The sequence below is a fragment of the Oryctolagus cuniculus genome, chromosome 11 (genome assembly GCF_964237555.1).
Source record: "Oryctolagus cuniculus chromosome 11, mOryCun1.1, whole genome shotgun sequence".
NCBI lineage: Eukaryota > Metazoa > Chordata > Mammalia > Lagomorpha > Leporidae > Oryctolagus > Oryctolagus cuniculus.
In genome coordinates this window covers 117935842-117955025 of record NC_091442.1, presented here as the reverse complement: position 1 = coordinate 117955025, position 19184 = coordinate 117935842, and the positions used below count along the sequence as shown (strand labels likewise).

The 19184-nt window shown below is 57.5% G+C and overlaps 2 protein-coding genes across 7 annotated transcripts in view; one reads left to right on the top strand and one right to left on the bottom strand.

The window, feature by feature from the left end:
- Positions 1 to 919: 919 nt before the first annotated feature.
- Positions 920 to 11414, top strand: NAGA (alpha-N-acetylgalactosaminidase). 3 transcript variants are annotated; one of them, XM_070052981.1, is made up of 10 exons: positions 920 to 1012; positions 1357 to 1427; positions 2185 to 2320; positions 3138 to 3309; positions 3954 to 4131; positions 4727 to 4821; positions 5423 to 5584; positions 6835 to 7032; positions 9803 to 9946; positions 10775 to 11414. In XM_070052981.1, the coding sequence occupies exons 2-10, from the start codon at positions 1412 to 1414 to the stop codon at positions 10904 to 10906; spliced, it is 1233 nt and encodes a 410-aa protein (XP_069909082.1). In that variant the 5' UTR covers positions 920 to 1012; positions 1357 to 1411; the 3' UTR covers positions 10907 to 11414. The 3 variants fall into 3 exon arrangements, with proteins under 3 accessions (XP_069909082.1, XP_002721425.1, XP_069909081.1); XM_002721379.5 differs by having other exon boundaries at positions 990 to 1064; XM_070052980.1 differs by lacking the exon at positions 920 to 1012 and having other exon boundaries at positions 1071 to 1427.
- Positions 11070 to 19184, bottom strand: part of WBP2NL (WBP2 N-terminal like) — a 30276-nt gene continuing 22161 nt past the window's right edge. For 3 of the 4 annotated variants that reach the window (XM_002721402.4, XM_008275151.3, XM_008275150.3), the window contains one exon: positions 11070 to 17253. In XM_002721402.4, coding sequence (XP_002721448.2) covers positions 16835 to 17253 — 419 coding nt within the window. In that variant the 3' untranslated portion in view covers positions 11070 to 16834. The remainder of the gene's footprint in view (positions 17254 to 19184) is intronic. The other variant, XR_011380298.1, reaches the window with a different exon arrangement.

Below are 19184 nucleotides of genomic sequence, written 5' to 3'. Positions count from 1 at the left end.
GTGGTGGTGGAGGCCTCCCTCATCTGACAAACACTGGAAGGAAAGGGGGGAGAACAGCAGGTGCAAAGGCCCTGTGGCCTATGGTGGTTGGTGTGGCTGGGAGGCCTGAGTGGGTGGGGAATGGGATCAGAAATGTGGGGTAAGGCTGTGTACGTGAACGGGGGCTGTTATTCTGGGCTGAGAGGAGCAGACATCACAGGGTTTGAGTAAGGAGTGTTTCCCAGGGTCCCTTAAGCCTGGAGAGAAAAACTGCAGGCGAAAGCAGGACCATAGGGGGATCCTGGGGGGCGGGGGGGCAGCCAGAGCAGTGGGGGGTGTCCAGACTCGGGATTTTAAGGGAGTGCCCAGAGACTGGAGGGGGAGTGGGGAGGAAGAAAGAGGAGGCAAAGAGGACCCCAGGGTTTTGGCCTGAGCCCCTTCCCTGCCCGCTGTGCCTGAATTCCAGCGGGGCCCAGAGCAGCGGGCGACACCTAGTAGCTGGGAGGGAGGGATGTGCCGGGGGCCTGGGTGAGCAGTCCCTTGAGTGTCCCTTGGCGAGAGCCGTGTCCTCCACCCTCCACCTGGTTCGTTTTATCCCATCCACCCTCTCTCCAGAGCCTATTCGTCTTTGAATGATTTCTTCCCCCCACCCACTAAGGGCCATGCTTGGGGACATTCCCTCCTTTCCTGTAATAAAGTCCTGGGCTGGTATTCACTGCACAGCTAACTGAGCCCCAACCTGTGTCGGGCACCCTCCCTGCCCTGGTGGCCCCCACCGAGGGCACAGGCGCAGCCCCTGCAGGAACCGCATCACGCCGCACACACGTCCCAGAGCCCTCCCGGCTCGTGTGGGCCTCGGGAACGCGCAGGACTGGAGCTCCAGTGGGCGGGGCCTAGGCTGCGGGGGTGGGGCGTCGGGAAGTACCGGCCCATGGGGGCGGGGCACGGCGTTGCTAGGCGGTTCTGATAGATGGCGCCGGAAGGGTTGCGGCCGGAAGGCCCCGCCCCCACCAGAACGCAGCGGACGAATCAGGTGACTGGAGCGGCCGGTGGCTCGGAGGGGCAGGAGCTGGTGGCCGGTGTGGGTGCGTCGCGAGGCGGGTGCGGGGCTCGGGGTGGGGGGCTCCCCGCGTTGGGGCCCCTGGGGCGCTGGACCAGCCGTCCTCGGGGGCAGGGCACGGGAACCTGGACCCAGAGGGAGACCGGACGGAGCCTGGTGCTGGCCCCGCGCCCCCGTTCTTCCCGGGCGGTCGCTGTCCCACTGAGGGCCGCCCCTTAGGCGCTCGGGGCTCCTCGCGCCGCGGAGCTGGGATGGACTGGGGCGGCTCGGGGGCCGAGGCTGCGATCCACACCCAGCCCTCGCCTAACGTGTCTCAGCTTCCAGAGTTCAACATAGAGAGGTCGAGAAAACGGAGCGGATCTGCTTAGAGCCATGTTGCTGAGAACAGGTACCTACGTGGGCAGGGGTGGGGGCGGGGGGGCCATGTTGGGGGCGCCAGCCCGTAGCTGCCCGCCCTTCTTCCCCAGAGTGGGTTTGTGGGGAGACTGTTCCTCTCTTGGTCGGAGCTGGGTCGCGAGGGGAGGTGTCCCGCCCAGGAATCAGTTCTTCAAACGCCTCTTCCTTGGTCGCCCCTTCTCCCTGAAGTGCAGAGGCCCTGCCCTGGGTGGTGTCAGCCCGTGCGAGGCCAGCTCTGGGAAGGCCGCACAATGACTCCATGCAACTCATGGACACGGCGGCTTTTGAAAGAAGGGACTCGCCCGGGTGGGCAGGATGGGGGGTCGGTCCCACCTGCGGACCTTGCAAGCCCTCCTGAGGCCTCTTGAGGATCTGTGGTGGGAAATCATGAGCCCTGGACTGGAGAGCCGGAGTCTGGCCGTGGGCGTTCTGCGTGTGGCTGGGAGGGCGCTGGTCCAGGAACCAGGAGGACGGAACCTCAGGCATCGGTTTTCCTAACTCCAGCCCTGCTGTGGCAATGGCAAGTGGGAAGCCAGGCTTCAAAGACCTCGCCTCGCCCCAGGCTCCTTCCCTCCCGCCCCCCTCACTGCGCAGGACTAGACAGCTGCTGCAGGGAGAGGCGGGCCCCACCCCCCCACACACCCCTGCGCGCCTCCACCCAGGAGCACAAGGCTCGGCCACGCGTGGGCGGTGGGATGAGGGCTGGGCTGTGGGGAGCACTCACAGTCACTCCCCTGTCTGCACCGCAGTGCTCTTGCTGGCCCTGGTGGGCCAGGGGCTCCTGTTGGAGAATGGACTCCTGCGGACGCCGCCCATGGGCTGGCTGGCCTGGGAGCGCTTCCGCTGCAACATTGACTGTGACGAGGACCCAGAGAACTGCATCAGGTGAGCAAGGCCCGCACCCACCTGGAAGCCTTAGCCAGAGAGGAGGTCAGCCAGAACACAGGGCGGAGTCAGAGACCTGGAGGGGCCCCAGGCGGAAGTGACTTCAGAGGTGCCTGCCAGCTACCCTCGTGAACTGCCGGGGGCCTCCGTGGGGGCTGTCAGGCCCATGGCAGGGACCTGTTGGTGAACCCAGCTCCTGAGATAATCCGAGGGAGATAACCTAAAGGGCCAGCCCAGGCCTCACACGCTTCCCCTGCCCCTTGTACTCAGCGCCAGACTCCTTCCAGCCCACCTTGCTTGTGGCGCGTGACGCAACCCCCGGCAGTCCTTGACTTTAGGACCTTAAGTCTTCCGCTCACAGCAAGCTCATGGTTTCTTTTCTTTGTAAGATTCATTTATTTATTTGAGAGGCAGAGTTATAGATGGAGAGAGGGAGAGACAAGGAGAGAGGTCTTCCATCTGCTGGTTCACTCCCCAAATGGCTGCAATGGCTAGAGCTGTGCCAGTTTGAAGCCAGGAGGCAGGAGCTTCTTCCAGGTCTCCCATGCAGGTGCAGGGGCCCAAGGACTTGGGCCATCTTCCACTGCTTTCCCAGGCCATCTCGGGGACCTGGATCGGAAGTAGAGCAGCCGGGTCTCGAACTGGCGCCCATATGGGATGCTGGCACTGCAGGCGGAGGTTTAACCTACTGTGCCACAGCGCTGGCCCCTGGGTCACGGTTGCTGTAGTGCAGATTCACAGTCAGGAAGGAGTGGAGGTGAGGGGGAGGGCCAGCCCGGCTGGGCGTCTGCACTGCCCTACTCCTGCCCCTCCCTAGTGAGCGGCTCTTCATGGAAATGGCTGACCGGCTGGCACAGGATGGGTGGCGGGACCTGGGCTACGTATACCTCAACATCGATGACTGCTGGATTGGCGGACGTGATGCCGAAGGCCGCCTCGTGCCCGACTCCAAGCGCTTCCCCCACGGCATTGGCTTCCTGGCTGACTACGTGAGCGCCACCCCCGCCCTGCCCCGAGCACCCTTCAGCCACGCTGCCTGGACCACACTTCCCCAGAGCGGGCAGCTCCTGAGCTGATCCCAGAGAGGTGGCCTTTGCGGCCGAGGGCATGGCAGAGGCACAGGCACAGGGACGAGAAGAGCTCGCGGGGGGCGCGGGCACTGGCGGGGGGGGGGTGGCCACTAGGCCTGGACTGCCTCCTTTGGCCCGAAAAAGCCACGGAAGGCTTATTTATTTATTTATTTATTTGAGAGGAAGGGTTACAAGCAGAGAGAGGGAGAGACAGAGAGAAATGTCTTCCATCGGCTGGTTCACTCCCCAGATGGCTGCAACAGCCAGAGCCGGGCCGATCTGAAGCCAGGAGCCAGGAGCTTCCTCCAGGTCTCCCACGTGGGTGCAGGGGCCCAAGCACTCGGGCCAGTCTCTGCTGCTTTCCCAGGCGCATTAGCAGGGAGCGGGATGGGAAATGGAGTATCCGGGACTTGAAGTGGCGCCCACAGGGGATGCAGGCGCACACTTAACCTACTAAGCCACAGTGCCAGCCCCTCCATGGAAGGTTTTAAGGGGCCTGGACAGACGTGCCTGTGCGGGGGCTCCTGACGATCCTAAGCCTGCCATGTCCTTGACCCCGCCAGGCTCACTCCCTGGGCCTCAAGCTGGGCATCTACGAGGACATGGGCAACTTGACGTGCATGGGCTACCCGGGCACCACTCTAGACAAGGTGGATCTGGACGCCCAGACCTTCGCCAGCTGGAAGGTGGACATGCTGAAGCTCGACGGCTGCTTCTCGACCTCCGAGGAACGAGCCCTGGGTGAGCTGGCGGCCAGCTGGGGTGACCATGAGAGTAGCCCATCTGCGCAGCCGACTGGGGTGACTGTGAGTGACCATGAGTGACCGTGAGAATGGCCCAGCACACCCGCTGGCTGAGGTGACCGTGAGTGACCGTGAGAGTGGCCCGTCTCAGCAGCCAGCTGGGGGTGACCATGAGTGACTGTGAATGGCTAGCACACCTGCCGGCCGGGGTGACCATGAATGTGGCCTGTCTGTGCAGCTGGCCGGGGTGACCGTAAGCGGCCCAGCACGCCTGCCAGTCGGAGTGACCATGAGTGACTGTGAATGGCCCAGCATGCCCACCGGGCGGAGTGACCATGAGTGACTGTGAATGGCCCAACATGCCCGCCGGGCGGAGCGTGGCCCATCCACGCAGCCCCTTGCAGGGGTGTTTCGCGCTCCTCCTTTCCCAGGGACTGGAGGGACTGTGACTTCCAGGCTCCCTGAAGATAGGGTGGCCCCGTGGCTCCCCCATGTGCAGGGCAGAGGCCTCTTTGTAGCCTCGGTTTGGGCTGAAGCCCCGGAGTGCCTCCTGTGCCTTCCCAGTCCCAAAACAAGGCTTGGGCTCTCTCCAGGGTACCCCAAGATGGCCGCTGCGCTGAACGCCACTGGCCGCCCCATCGCCTTCTCCTGCAGCTGGCCAGCCTATGAAGGGGGCCTCCCCCCCAAGGTAGGTTCCACAGGGCGCCCGCCCACCAGCGCTTTCCACAGCTCCCGAGTGGCTGCCAGGCCTCTCAGCACAGTGGCCCACGTGCTGATGTGGGGGTGTGCAGAGAGGGAGTCACGAGTACCCCGAGGGGAGGGGCCTTCACCGCCAGGCTCCGAAGAAGGAGCCCGGTCAGGCGGCTGCAGGGCTGGGACCCGCAGGTGCCAGCGCACAGCAGCCGGTGCCAGTGGCCAAGCCTCAGGAGCCTGTGGGTACCTTGCCGGGCCCCTGACAGCATTTTATGCTAAGACGACCTGAGGGAGAAGGGCGCAGACGGTGGCGCTGTCACTGAGAGGAGGGGTGGGGGCATCAGCCTAGGCCTGCACTTGGGTGGACCCCGGCTGCAGGGCAGGTGGGCTTCGGGCACAGGTGTGCAGACGAGGCCTGGGAGCCCCGGAGCAGCACCACCCTCTCAGAAGCCATCATCCTCCTGAACGGGCTCAAGGGCCTGCTCGCTGCCCGTTCCCACGCCCCCTGTCCTGCCGAGCCGCCCCGGCCCCGGCCCCGGCCCCAGCGGGCAGCGGCGAGTGGCTCTGGTCCTGAATCCGGCCTTCCCGACGCGCAGGTGAACTACAGTCTTCTGGCCGACATCTGCAACCTCTGGCGCAACTACGACGACATGCAAGACTCGTGGAGGGACGTGCTCTCCATCCTGGACTGGTTCGTGAAGCACCAGGACATACTGCAGCCAGTGGCTGGCCCCGGACGCTGGAACGACCCAGACATGGTACCAGCACGGAGGGGGACGTCCCCACGCCCACCACCCCCGCTGCCCTGTGCTCACTTCCTGGATACTCACCGCCAGGCTCTGGGTCAGCAGTTCTGAAATGCGCCCCACACAGGAGGCTCGCCTTAGAAGCTTGCTTCCTGGTGCATTCCGGGGCCCCACCCCTCCCTGGGCAACAGAATGTTCAGTGCCAGGGCCTGGGAACGCCCATTGTCGACCACCTCCCCAGGCGATGCTGCCGCTTCCCCAGCCCCCGTGTGAGAACTTGGGTCGTGACCCTCCCTGACATGCAACGCTGTCTGTCCGCAGGACAAAGGTGGCCACCACGCCCACTCCCTCACCCCTCCCAGCGTCTGGCCTGCCCCGTCCCCGCTGTCCTGCTGCCAACCCCTGCCCTGCCTCGCCCTGCACAGGCACAGCAGGCTTCAGCTTTGCTTCCCACCTGTCCTAGCTCACGGTCCTAACGTTCCCGCCGGTTCATCTTACAGTTTGATGGTTTTTATCTATTCTTACTACCAGTGGTGATTACTGTCATTGCAAATACTAAGCCAGGTGGCGGGGGCAGCCTGGAGGGGCAGAAGTTGCCCTGCTTTGCCAGTTTGGCTCCAGCTCTGCCACTTAGCTTGGGCAGGTTGCTTAATTTTGTCTGGGCCTTGGTTTTGTCAATTGAAAACCTAATGGTTCTATCAGGCCACAGGAGCCTAATAGGTTCTAACACTTAAAGGGCTTGCACTAAGCCTATGTTGCATTAGTGTTCGTTGTTTGTGTCCTGACTGTGGATTGGTTGGTATTCTGCAGTGCCCAGGGCAGGCGGGTGACCAGTGGCAGGTGCACAAACCCTGCCCGGGTCTGCTTTCCCACGCTGCCACCCTGGACATACTTCTTGACTGGCATGTTCTAATTTGTACACTTTTTGGCAACAGAATCTCACTTGATCATCCGAATAACTTGTGATGCAGCCACAACACATAGGATCCCCCCTACATACTTCTTGATGGGGAAAAGGCTGAGCTCAGATGCAACGTGGCTTGCGTGGCCGCTGGGCCACGCGGCTGTGCTGAGTCAGCTCCCACACGAGGCCATCCTTCCCCATTTCCTGGCTGCCCTTGCCGTGGTGCCAGTCGGGGGTTGGTGCCCACGTGCACCTCCTAGAAAGTGCAGGGCTGACCACTCCGGTGCCAGTCTGGGGTTGGTGCCCACGTGCACCTCCTAGAAAGTGCAGGGCTGACCACTCCTCTTCTCTGCCCCAGCTGCTCGTTGGGAACTTTGGCCTCAGCTTCGAGCAAGCCCGGTCCCAGATGGCCCTGTGGACGATCCTGGCAGCCCCCCTCTTCATGTCCACGGACCTTCGTACCATCTCCCCCCAGAACATGGACATCCTGCAGAATCCGCTCATGATCAAAATCAACCAGGATCCCCTGGGCATCCAGGGACGCAGGATTCTCAAGGTACCAGGCTGGTGGGGAGAGGGCGGGGAGGGAAAGGGCAGTTGAGTCGAAATCTGCTCAGCTCCCAGGGCCACCCCTCGTGGTTGCGTTGCAGCTGAGGACTGCTGGGAGCCGCCCGCCTGCCTCCACCTTGCCAAAGTGAGAGCAGGGCCGGAAGCAGGACATGGTGGGGCAGGACGTGGCACACAGGGGGACACCGAGGACACGGCGCACGGGGGGACGCCGAGGACATGGGGGAGCAGGACACAGCACACAGGGGGACGCCGAGGACATGGGGGAGCAGGACACGGCACACAGGGGGACGCCGAGGACACGGGGGAGCAGGACACAGTGCACAGGGGGACACCGAGGACATGGGGGAGCAGGACACAGTGCACAGGGGGACACCGAGGACATGGGGAGGACACGGCACACAGGGGACGCCGAGGACATGGGGAGGACACAGCACACAGGGGGACACCGAGGACATGGGGGAGCAGGACACAGCACACAGGGGGACGCCGAGGACATGGGGGAGCAGGACACAGCACACAGGGGGACGCCGAGGACATGGGGGAGCAGGACACAGCACACAGGGGGACGCCGAGGACATGGGGGAGCAGGACACAGCACACAGGGGGACACCGAGGACACAGGGGAGCAGGACACAGTGCACAGGGGGACACCGAGGACACGGGGGAGCAGGACACAGTGCACAGGGGGACACCGAGGACACAGGGGAGCAGGACACAGCGCACAGGGGGACACCGAGGACACGGGGGAGCAGGACACACACACAGGGGGACACCGAGGACATGGGGGAGCAGGACACAGTGCACAGGGGGACACCGAGGACATGGGGGAGCAGGACACAGTGCACAGGGGGACACCGAGGACATGGGGGAGCAGGACACAGCACACAGGGGGACGCCGAGGACATGGGGGAGCAGGACACAGCACACAGGGGGACGCCGAGGACACAGGGGAGCAGGACACGGCACACAGGGGGACACCGAGGACATGGGGGAGCAGGACACAGCACACAGGGGGACACCGAGGACATGGGGGAGCAGGACACAGCACACAGGGGGACGCCGAGGACATGGGGGAGCAGGACACAGCACACAGGGGGACACCGAGGACACAGGGGAGCAGGACACGGCACACAGGGGGACACCGAGGACATGGGGGAGCAGGACACAGCACACAGGGGGACACCGAGGACACGGGGGAGCAGGACACAGCACACAGGGGGACACCGAGGACATGGGGGAGCAGGACACACGCACAGGGGGACACCGAGGACATGGGGGAGCAGGACACGGCACACAGGGGGACACCGAGGACATGGGGGAGCAGGACACAGCACACAGGGGGACGCCGAGGACATGGGGGAGCAGGACACAGCACACAGGGGGACGCCGAGGACATGGGGGAGCAGGACACGGCACACAGGGGGACGCCGAGGACACGGGGGAGCAGGACACAGCACACAGGGGGACACCGAGGACACGGGGGAGCAGGACACAGCACACAGGGGGACACCGAGGACATGGGGGAGCAGGACACACGCACAGGGGGACACCGAGGACATGGGGGAGCAGGACACGGCACACAGGGGGACACCGAGGACATGGGGGAGCAGGACACAGCACACAGGGGGACGCCGAGGACATGGGGAGGACACAGTGCACAGGGGGACACCGAGGACACAGGGGAGCAGGACACAGCACACAGGGGGACGCTGAGGACATGGGGGAGCAGGACACAGTGCACAGGGGGACGCCGAGGACATGGGGAGCAGGACACAGCACACAGGGGGACACCGAGGACATGGGGGAGCAGGACACAGTGCACAGGGGGACGCTGAGGACACGGGGGAGCAGGACACACGCACAGGGGGACACCGAGGACATGGGGGAGCAGGACACAGTGCACAGGGGGACACCGAGGACATGGGGGAGCAGGACACAGTGCACAGGGGGACGCCGAGGACATGGGGGAGCAGGACACAGTGCACAGGGGGACGCCAAGGACACGGGGGAGCAGGACACAGCACACAGGGGGACACCGAGGCACAGGGCTGCTGCACCCATCTACGATGTCCTACAGAGGACCAGGGCTTCCCTCTAGAGTTTAAGGTCTTGCTTTAGCAACAAACCCTGCTGCTACTACTGGTATCTACTGAGCACCTACTGTGTGCCAGGCGTTGTAGATAACATTTCCCCAGCAAGGCAGATTTTTGTCCCCTGTTTTGCCGATGAGGAAAACTGAAGGTTTGAGAGTTCAAGGGACTACCCCAAGGCCACGCCGTTGGCACAAACAGGACTTGCCTGAGGTCCACAGTGTTGCCCCGAGCCTCTGCTCTTCACACGGGTCCCTAACTCTCGAGTACGAAAATCCACGGAGCTACCGTGATGCCCAGAGGAGGAGCCCAGGGAACCTTCTAGAAGGCCAGCTTCACTGTGTGCCCTCCTCCCCAGCGCTGGCAGCTGCTGCAGGTCAGCCCTCACGCTCAGGCCATTGTGGCTGCTCAGTTATGTGTTTTGTTTGTCCTCCGCGGCCCTGCGAGCTCCCGAGGCTCCGTGTCCTGGCCTGGGGCTGGCCTGAGGTGTCAGTGAGCATCCTCCGACTTGATGAGGGGGCAGTAGGGCTCCGGCATGCTCCCCAGTGCTCTGTGTGAGAAGCGGTTGTGGGCTGGAGGGACTCAGAGCTCAGAGGAGGGCCAGGAGGGGACTTCAGGACCTGCAGGCGCAAGGGACCCCAGCCAGCAGCCGCCTTCTGTGCCCAGGAGAAATCCCACATTGAAGTGTTCAAGCGGCCGCTGTCCGGCGAGGCCAGCGCCCTGGTCTTCTTCAGCCGCAGGACGGACATGCCCTACCACTACCACTCCTCCCTCTCGCAGCTGAACTACACCGGCTCCAAGATGTATGAGGTGAGCGCTTCGGCCTTCCCGGGAGGGCTTTGCTGGGGTGCTGCTCGCTCACCCATGGCCTCCCTGAGCTGGGAGCTTTGGGGCCTCTGGCGGGTGCCCGTCGGGCAGCTGCAGGCACTCAGGGCTGAAGCTGGCGCTGTTTTCCAGACCCGCGTTTCTAGGCTGTGCAGACGGAGCTGGGTATAAAAATGAGTCCCCTTGGGCAGTGCTGTGGCTCAATAGGCTAATCTTCCACCTGCGGCGCTGGCACACCGGGTTCTAGTCCCGGTCGGGGCACCGGATTCTGTCCCGGTTGCCCCTCTTCCAGGCCAGCTCTCTGCTGTGGCCCAGGAGGGCAGTGGAGGATGGCCCAAGTCCTTGGGCCCTGCACCCCATGGGAGACCAGGAAAAGCACCTGGCTCCTGCCATCGGATCAGCGCGGTGCGCCGGCTGCGGCACACCGGCCACAGCAGCCATTGGAGGGTGAACCAAACCAACGGCAAAAGGGAGACCTTTCTCTCTCTCTCTCTCTCTCACTGTCCACTCTGCCTGTCAAAAAAAAAAAAAAAAAAAAAGAGAGAGAGAGAGTCCCCTTAACCTCCAAGGCTGTGCCCCTCCCCTTGTTGGCCGCCTTTTCTGGCACATTCCTCAAGCTTTCCTAGGGCGGGGGCTTTCTCCATGGCCTGTGCTGGGGCATCTGTTCTGCCCGTGGAGGGGTGATGGGAGGTGTGGGCCCCTGCTTCTGCAGGGAATCCTGGACAGGCAGGCTGAAGTGCACCGACCCCCTCTGAGGGGTCTCTGCACAGCCAGCCGCCTCACAGAGCACGGGGGCGTCCCTCCCCGCTGCAGGCCCAGAACGTCTTCTCCGGTGACGTCATCAGCGGCCTGCGGAATGAAACCAACTTCACCGTGATCATCAACCCTTCGGGGGTGGTGATGTGGTACCTGTATCCCATCAAGAACTTGGAGATGCCCCAGTAGTGAGGAGCTGGGGCGTGCGACAGACTGCGGCCGCCCCGCGGAGCCTAGACCCTGGAGCCACGCACGGCGTGCTGAGGGCAAGTGCTCGGCGACCCGACCCCATCATACCCAAAGTGCAATCTCAGGGCCAGTGTCCAGGCCCTGCCCAAGTGTGAGCCCTCTTGGGAACTCCTCCCGGGGTGATTTCCTGTGGCCTCCCCGGCCTCTACCTCAGCTCCACAGCCCCACGGGCGTTGCTGAACGAGTCGGCCAGCTCCTGAGCCCCGCGCGCGGGCACTGCTGCCCATCTGGACTCCAGCCTCTGACCTTGCTGTTGACTCTGGAATCAGGATTTGGAACTTTTCCGATCAGGAGCAGAGCTCTGAACTCTCGCCAAGGACACTCACCAGTCACGTGATCAGCTTTCCTGCCTGGAAAAGGCCTTGCAGGCTGACACGGCCGGAGAGGGAGGGTCAGAAAGGAGACCCTGGCTCCCTCGGGTCACCAATAAAGTTGCTGTTTAGTCGCATTCTTGGGACTGGACCTGGGCCCTCAGGCACCTGCGCTTCGCGACGCCAGCTGACACTGCACAGGGTGTGGCTTTCAAATCCTTGCTCTCCTGGAAGACGCATGGCAACGTCTGGCCCCTCGTGGTTGAAAGTGACCTGAACACTGGGCTCCCTAGAGATGCCAGTCTTGCCTCCCACTGGGGTGCCCTCCTTGCTCTGCCTGGCACAGTCGTGGTGACGCCCAGAGAGGCAGGGCAGCAGTGTCACTCACGCAACCGCCAGTGCTCTCCCCACCAGTGGCTCCACCCCTTCTTCTCAGCCTTTATCACGTCTCTCCTAGCCTGGCCAGAGAGGAGGTTCAAATCCCCCAAGTGTGTTGGCAGCCAAACTCCAGGGGACCTCTGGTCTTAACATCTACTTCCTGCACCTAAGGAAGGGGTACAGTGGAAGAACAGCAGGCCCCTGGCTGCCCCTCCTCTAATTCCCTGGGGTGCTCTTTCCCACTAGCCAGGTGCTCCTTGGGGGCGCACTAAGCACCCCAGGCCTTGCACTGCCCTGGCCCTATGGCATCTCTTCTGGGCAGAACCTCCCACACCCCTCCCTCAGGGTTCTGAGGTCCTTGTTTCTAGAGTTTGGTGTCAGGAACTTGCAGTTGCACATTTTACAGTGTCACTTAGGGTCACGGGAGCTGGGCTGATAGTCGCCAGATACGCGGTCTGGTGACTGAGTCCCTTTCCCTGGAGGCTGCTGGGTTCCCTGGGGACAGAGCCTGCCTCGTCCCAGGCCTCCGTCCTCGAAGGCTTGTCCTCCTGTGCACACTTCTAGCTTTGGGTCTCGGTCATCGTGCGGTTCAAGCGAAATGGAATGGCCTCGGCGGGAACACCTGGTCTGCCAGCTCCAGGAAAGCAGCTGGAGAACGCACATGGCGGAGTCCAGGGTTGAGGTCATGGACTCGGGGGTTGGGACTGGGGTTGAGCTGGACTTGGCTAGTAACTCCCTCGCCTTCCAGACTCGTCTCTGCTGGCTGCGTCACTTGTCTTGTTCTCGGGGCGCCCAGTGGTTTCCATCTCTGCACCCATCCATCATATTCTCTCTCTCTCTCTCTCTCTCACACACACACACTATCTTCCAGGCCATTGCTTTACGTTCTCCTACCCAGGGCCAGTTAGGAACTCCTTTGTTTTCTGTTTTGTGTCCTGGTCCAAGGCAGGACACAAGGATACCCTCTCTATTTTAGAAAAGTTTTTATTATTACAGAAATGTTCAAACGTAAAAATAAAATGGGATGACGAACCTCCCTGTAACCCATCACATAGCACCAGCTACCATCCATTGGTGCCAGTATTTCATATGTCTGCCCGCCGCACGCTTTCCTGGTGTGTGAGCCCTGGTATTTGAGAGCAAATAACAGAAACCCTAAACACTCCCATATATCTAACAGTCTAAAAAAACATGCAGGACCTTAATGCTATTTTCCTGTTGAACAAAGCAAAGAATGATTTAATTACCAAGTTGTGGTCAGTTTTTCCCGATTGTCTCAAAACATTTCTGTGGTTTGCTTGAATCAGGATCTAAGAACAGGGATCAGCGGGATGTGAGGGCGATCTGGCTGCGCCATCGGTCACCCCACTGATCGCCGGGGTTGATGCGGCTGATCGGGCTGGCTGGGCGGGTGTCCCCGTCCTCCCTCACCCCTCCATGTGCTTCCCTCCCAAAGCTGTGCGCTGGGTCGAAGAGCACGACCTTCCCCGCTAGAGGAGGACCGGTCTTCGGTCAAGGGTGTATGAGTAGCTGCGCTCCCCTGCTAGAACCTCCGAACAAGCTCTCCGGAACAGGGCTCAGCAAAGATGTCCCCATTCAGAACAGCCCGAAGTTTGCAACTTCCATAAAGACAGTGACAAACCTGCCACAGACGACAGAATCAACTTCCACAGAACTCTAGAAATGAACCCAAGTCTTGCAGCAACCCAGCAACCGTTCTGCTCTATCTCACAGCATACACAAAAATTATTTCAAAATATATTAACAACTTACACATAAAACTTGAAATGGTGAAACTCCTAGAAGATAACACAAGGGAAAATCTTTTTTAAATAATTTATTTGAGGGGCCAGTGCTGTGGGTAGTGAGTAAAGCTGCCGCCTGCAGTGCCGGCATCCCATATGGGCGCCGGTTTGAGTCTCAGCTGCTCTACTTCCAATCCAGCTCTGCTGTGGCCTGGGACAGCAGTTGAAGATGGCCCAAATCCTTGGGACCCTGCACTCATGTGGGAGGCCCGGAAGAAGCTCCAGGCTCCTGGTTTCGAATCAGCCCAAGTCAGACCCTTGCAGCCGTTTGGGGAGTGAACCAGCAGATGGTAGTCCTCTCTCGCTCGCTCACTTTCTCTGCCTCTGCGACTCTGCCTTTCAAATAAATGTCTTTTTTTTTTTTTTTTTTTTTTTTTTTGACAGGCAGAGTGGACAGTGAGAGAGAGAGAGAGACAGAGAGAAAGGTCTTCCTTTTTTCTGTTGGTTCACCAATGGCCACTGCAGCCAGTGCACCGCGCTGATCTGAAGCCAGGAGCCAGGTGCCTCTCCTGGTCTCCCATGCAGTACAGGGCCCAAGCACTTGGGCCATCCTCCACTGCCCTCCTGGGCCACAACAGAGAGCTGGCCTGGAAGAGGAGCAACCGGGACACAATCCAGTGCCCCGACTGGGACTAGAACCCGGTGTGCCGGCGCCACAGGCGGAGGATTAGCCTATTGAGCCACGGCACCGGCCAATGAATAAATCTTTATAAAAAATAATTTATTTGAAAAGTAGAGTGACCAAAAAAAAAAAGAGAGAGATCTTCTATCCTCTTCTTCGCAACAGCTGGGGCCAAGCCTGGCAAAAGTCAGGTTATGGGGCAGGTACACAACCAAGGTGTATAATGTTATGTAGCCACTAGCAGCATTTATGAGTTCTAAAAAATATATGAAAATGGAAAATAATGTCAGGTGAAGCACTATTTTATAGAATAGTTTCAACTACATACAAAATATGCATAAAAATATTGACTTAAATGTCTTGTGGTCCAATAACACTGTAGACTTTGAGGCCCTGGACCCTCTTGTTATCTGTTGTATCCTTTATAAAAACACTTGACTTATACTTTGGTTTTAAGGCCTCATTTTTAGGTGGCTTAATGAGTCTACAAGACAGTAAGGAAAGGCCAATGAAATAAGGAGTTGGCCAAAGTGGGAGAATGGAGAGTCCAGAACAGTGGTTCTCAGCCAAGATGCTACTGCCCCCAGCAGGCAATCAGGAAACAAGTGGGGGCATTTTTAGCCATCACAATTGGAGGCCACTACTGGGGTTTAGTGGGTAAGAGATCAAGGAAGCTAGACATTCTGAAAGGCACAGGCGGTCCCTCGTGCCAAAGAACTGTCCTACGCTCCCTCATGACTCTCAGATGGATCTCCAGCCTCTGCTGTAGGTGAGCCTAAAGTCCAGCCCTGTTTAACATGATCTTAATATACACAGAACTTTTCAGGGATTCAACTCTGTAAATGAAAGGGAAGCTAAACTTTACTTGGAAATTTTTCCAGGACTGTTCACTATTTTGGAAAACATTGCTCACAGCACGATATTCAAGTCACCAAATGCAACACGGCCCTTTCAGTTGGCATTTCTAGTGCTGATCCCAGCAGTGAGCCTATGTACAGCAGGCGAGCCTCGATTTCTGCAGTATGTCCGCCAGTGTGGGGAGACGTGACTTTTATGTGTTAAAATACTTAATATTTTACTGAAGGCGTACACATTTAGCATAGTGGTTAAGCCGTCCATTGTTCACATCAGCATACCCAGGTTCAAGTCCTGAATCTGGCCCCTACTCCAGCTTCCTACTAAACAGACCCCTGGAGGTAGTGGTGATGGCTCAAGTAGTGGGGTCCCACCACCCACTGTGGAGACCCAGATTGAGTTCCTGGATCCTGGCTTCAGCCTGGCCCTCTCTCAGCTTTTGGGGACATTTAGGGAGTAAATCAGCAGGACAAAGAGCTCTTTTCCTTCTCTTTCTGCCTTTGAAATAAAAAAAATTAATTAAAAAATAAATGTTGTTATAAACTACTTTTATTTCCTCCTCATGTCATACTTATTGTAGTATTATATTGATTTTGGTTGAAATGGTATGGAATTATATGCACTTGTCTACAAATTTCACTGAAGGAGATATTACCAAAGATTTGTTATATGAATATTTCTTACAATATAGAAATATAAACTGATATAAATATTTTTTAAAATATAAATGTCACAAAGTCTTGCTATAAAAGGGGGCATTTGGTCTCATGTGTTTGAATGTTACTATGGTATATATTCCTTGCTTTTCTCATTTAACACCAAGCCTTGGAGATCTCTGCATAGGTAGCATGGGTGTATTACAGTTTATATATTGTTATTAATGGGCATTAGAGTACTGCTAACTTTGGGCTGTTAGAAACAATGAATGCAATGAAATCTTCCCACTTGCCTCTTTGTGTACATATGCAACTGTTTCTCTGGGACGGATATGAAGACGTGAAACTGCTCCATCAAGAATAAACTCTGCAAACCTAGTAAAAGTGGCTTCGCATTTCTAGTTGCGTTTCCCTAATGCTAGTCTAGGTGAGCATCTTTCACATGTATTCTGGCCACGCTATTTCCTGGTTTATTGGTAATTCCTGTGTCCATTTCTCTTCTTTTGGGTTGATCTGTAGCTCTTCATATATATTCTGATAATAAACTGTTTAATATACAGTTAGAAGTGACTTTCGCCTCGTCTGCTGCCTATCTTTTAGCTCTTGCCATGTCAAAGTTTTAAATTTTGATAAAGTCAAAAATTATCGCTCTCTTCCTTTATTACTTTCCTTCACTGCTTTGTTCTACTGTGGTCTTCACAAAGGCTTGCTCTACCTCTAGACGTCACTGTCAATGGCTGTACAGTCCTCCATTGCATGAATGCAGCACATTATGAAACTGTGTTTTACTACCAGATATGTCCATCCTTTCACTAATATATAGTGAAAAACAAGTTAATGTCCAACGTGATCATTTAGCACGCATCTCAGCGCCTAGCAAGCGGAACATAACACGCGTCTCTTGAATGGGAAAGGGGAGAAAAGCAGGACGTTTTTCCAGACTTACGAGCCAACTGTGCTTGCAGTGGGGCCAAAGCCACCACAGTACTGGGAGTCACCCGCACAGCGCTACTCTGCCTTCTGCCCAGTTACTCAGAGGCGACCGCTTCTAAAACCTAGGCTCGGAGGAAGGCTGCACCTTCCCAGGCGCTGGGACAACGACCCCGCATGGGCCTGTGCTGATACCCGATCCTCATCCTGACCTCAACTGAGCGGTGCTACCTTGCTTGGTGAATCTTCAGTGTTTGCATCTTAGACGCCTGGGGACAGGCCCGAGACGAGGGAGAGGGAAGAGCAGTCTCCTAGCCTGGTCGCTGTGCTGCCACAGACCCGGGAGCCCCGGCTCCGGATTCTGCTGGCACGACTCCGGGCACCCCAGGCCCGGGCGAGGCTTCACCTCCCGACGGCTGGGCTTCGTTTCCTGCAGGAGCGGCTTGGTATCTGGAGGATGGGGCTCCCAATCCCACTGGCTGGACTTCATAGCTGGGAGGCGGGGCTCCATATCCAGGAGGCGGGGCTCCATAAATGGGAGGTGGGGCTCCATAGCCAATGGGAGGGGCTCCATAAATGGGAGGCGGGGCTCCATAGCCAATGGGAGGGGCTCCATAGCCAGGAGGCGGGGCTCCGTAGCCGGTAGGAGGGGGTCCATATCCAAGAGGCGGGGCTGCATATACAGGAGGCGGGGCTCCGTAGGCAGAAGAGGGTGCTCCATAGACAATCACTGGGAATACCAGAAGGGGAAAGAATCAGCGACCTTGTGCGCAAGGAGTGAGAGAGATTTTTTTTATATATATAAAAAGTGCTAAAACAAATTAATGCAAGAGAATTCAGGTGGAGTAACACTGAAGCCTTTTCCTTCAGCCACCAATTGAAGGCTTTATCACTTCCTGTCGTGGAGGGCTTCAAATCAACGATATTACAGTTAGATCCACACACTACTTACAGGTGTGAACAGATATCGCACGTGTTATAGTTTGGTTATGAATAATTATGCTCAATGAGAAATATGCATTCAGAAAACATAAAAGGTGAATAAAAAAAAAGCCACCTACAATTTTATCACCAAAGACAATATTCTGGTATTTTTCCTTGTGGAATCTCCATGAATCTCTTTTGTTATATAATCATGCTTATATGAACCATATATTTTTATCTGGCTTTTTTATGAGCTTTATGCTACTTTACATCACAAATTAAAAACTGGATAATTTTTCTTTCTTTCTTTCTTTTTTTTTTTTCTTATAGGCAGAGTTAGTGAGAGAGAGAGACAGAGAGAAAGGTCTTCCTTCCATTGGTTCACCCCCCAAATGGCCACTAAGGCCAGTGCACTGCACCGATCCGAAGCCAGGAGCCAGGTGCTTTCTCCTGGTCTCCCATGCAGGTGCAGAGCCCAAGCACTTGGGCCATCCTCCACTGCCTTCCCGGGCCACAGCAGAGAGCTGGACTGGAAGAGGAGCAACCAGGACAGAATCCGGCGCATCAACCAGGACTAGAACCCGGAGTACCGGTGCCACAGGCAGAGGATTAGCCCAGTGGGCCACAGCGCCAGCCAATTTTTCTTTTTTAAGAAAGCTGGATAATATGTCATCATATGGGATAGAGGCTACATAATCTCCATGTGGTTGGAAAGCATGTTGTTTCCAACTTTCCAGTTAACAGCCCAATAAACATGAGCTTTGCTTCTTTGGACTTCATTTTCCACAGCGACCTTTTACTGGGTCAAGGTGAAAGGACAATTTTTTTAAAAGATTTATCTATTTATTTGAAGGGCAGTGTTACAGTGAGTGAGCAAGATCTTCTACCCATTGGTTCACTCCCCAAATGACCGCAATGGCCGGAGCTGGGCTGATCTGAAGCCAGGAGCCAGGAGCTTTTTCTGGGTCTCCCAGGTGGGTACAGGAGCCCAAGCATTTATGCCAGCTTCTGTTGCTTTCCCAGGCCATTAGGGATCAGGATCGGAGGTGGAACAGCAGGACTCGAACCAGTGCCATGAGATGCCAGTGCTACAGAAGGTGGCTTTATCTGTGACACCACAGCACCAGCCCCCTCATTTTAAAAGTATTGTCCTATAACTTCTATTTATGCTTAAGCCAACTGCTTAGAATGCTGTACAGGGGCCGGCGCCGCGGCTCACTAGGCTAATCCTCCGCCTAGCGGCGCCGGCACACCGGGTTCTAGTCCCGGTCGGGGCGCCGGATTCTGTCCCGGTTGCCCCTCTTCCAGGCCAGCTCTCTGCTGTGGCCAGGGAGTGCAGTGGAGGATGGCCCAGGTGCTTGGGCCCTGCACCCCATGGGAGACCAGGAAAAGCACCTGGCTCCTGGCTCCTGCCATCGGATCAGCGCGGTGCGCCGGCCGCAGCGCGCCGGCCGCGGCGGCCATTGGAGGGTGAACCAACGGCAAAGGAAGACCTTTCTCTCTGTCTCTCTCTCTCACTGTCCACTCTGCCTGTCAAAAAAAAAATAAATAAATAAAAAAAAAAAAAAAAAAAAAAAAAGAATGCTGTACAGGATTGGTAAAGAAACAGCATTTGATTCCTGCATTGCAGGTATCGTTCTTCTCAGTTAATACTATTTTTTGGATCCATCAAATAATCGAGGTCACAAAGCAAGCCACCCCCTCTCCCCACCAAATACAGAAAGACAGGTGAATAGA

Bases quoted from the DNA above. Each gene is read 5' to 3' on its own strand.
- NAGA (XM_070052981.1), top strand. The intron at 2,321-3,137 runs GTGAGCAAGGCC...GCCCCTCCCTAG, and splicing joins GACCCAGAGAACTGCATCAG to TGAGCGGCTCTTCATGGAAA. The intron at 4,132-4,726 runs GTGAGCTGGCGG...GGCTCTCTCCAG, and splicing joins CTCCGAGGAACGAGCCCTGG to GGTACCCCAAGATGGCCGCT.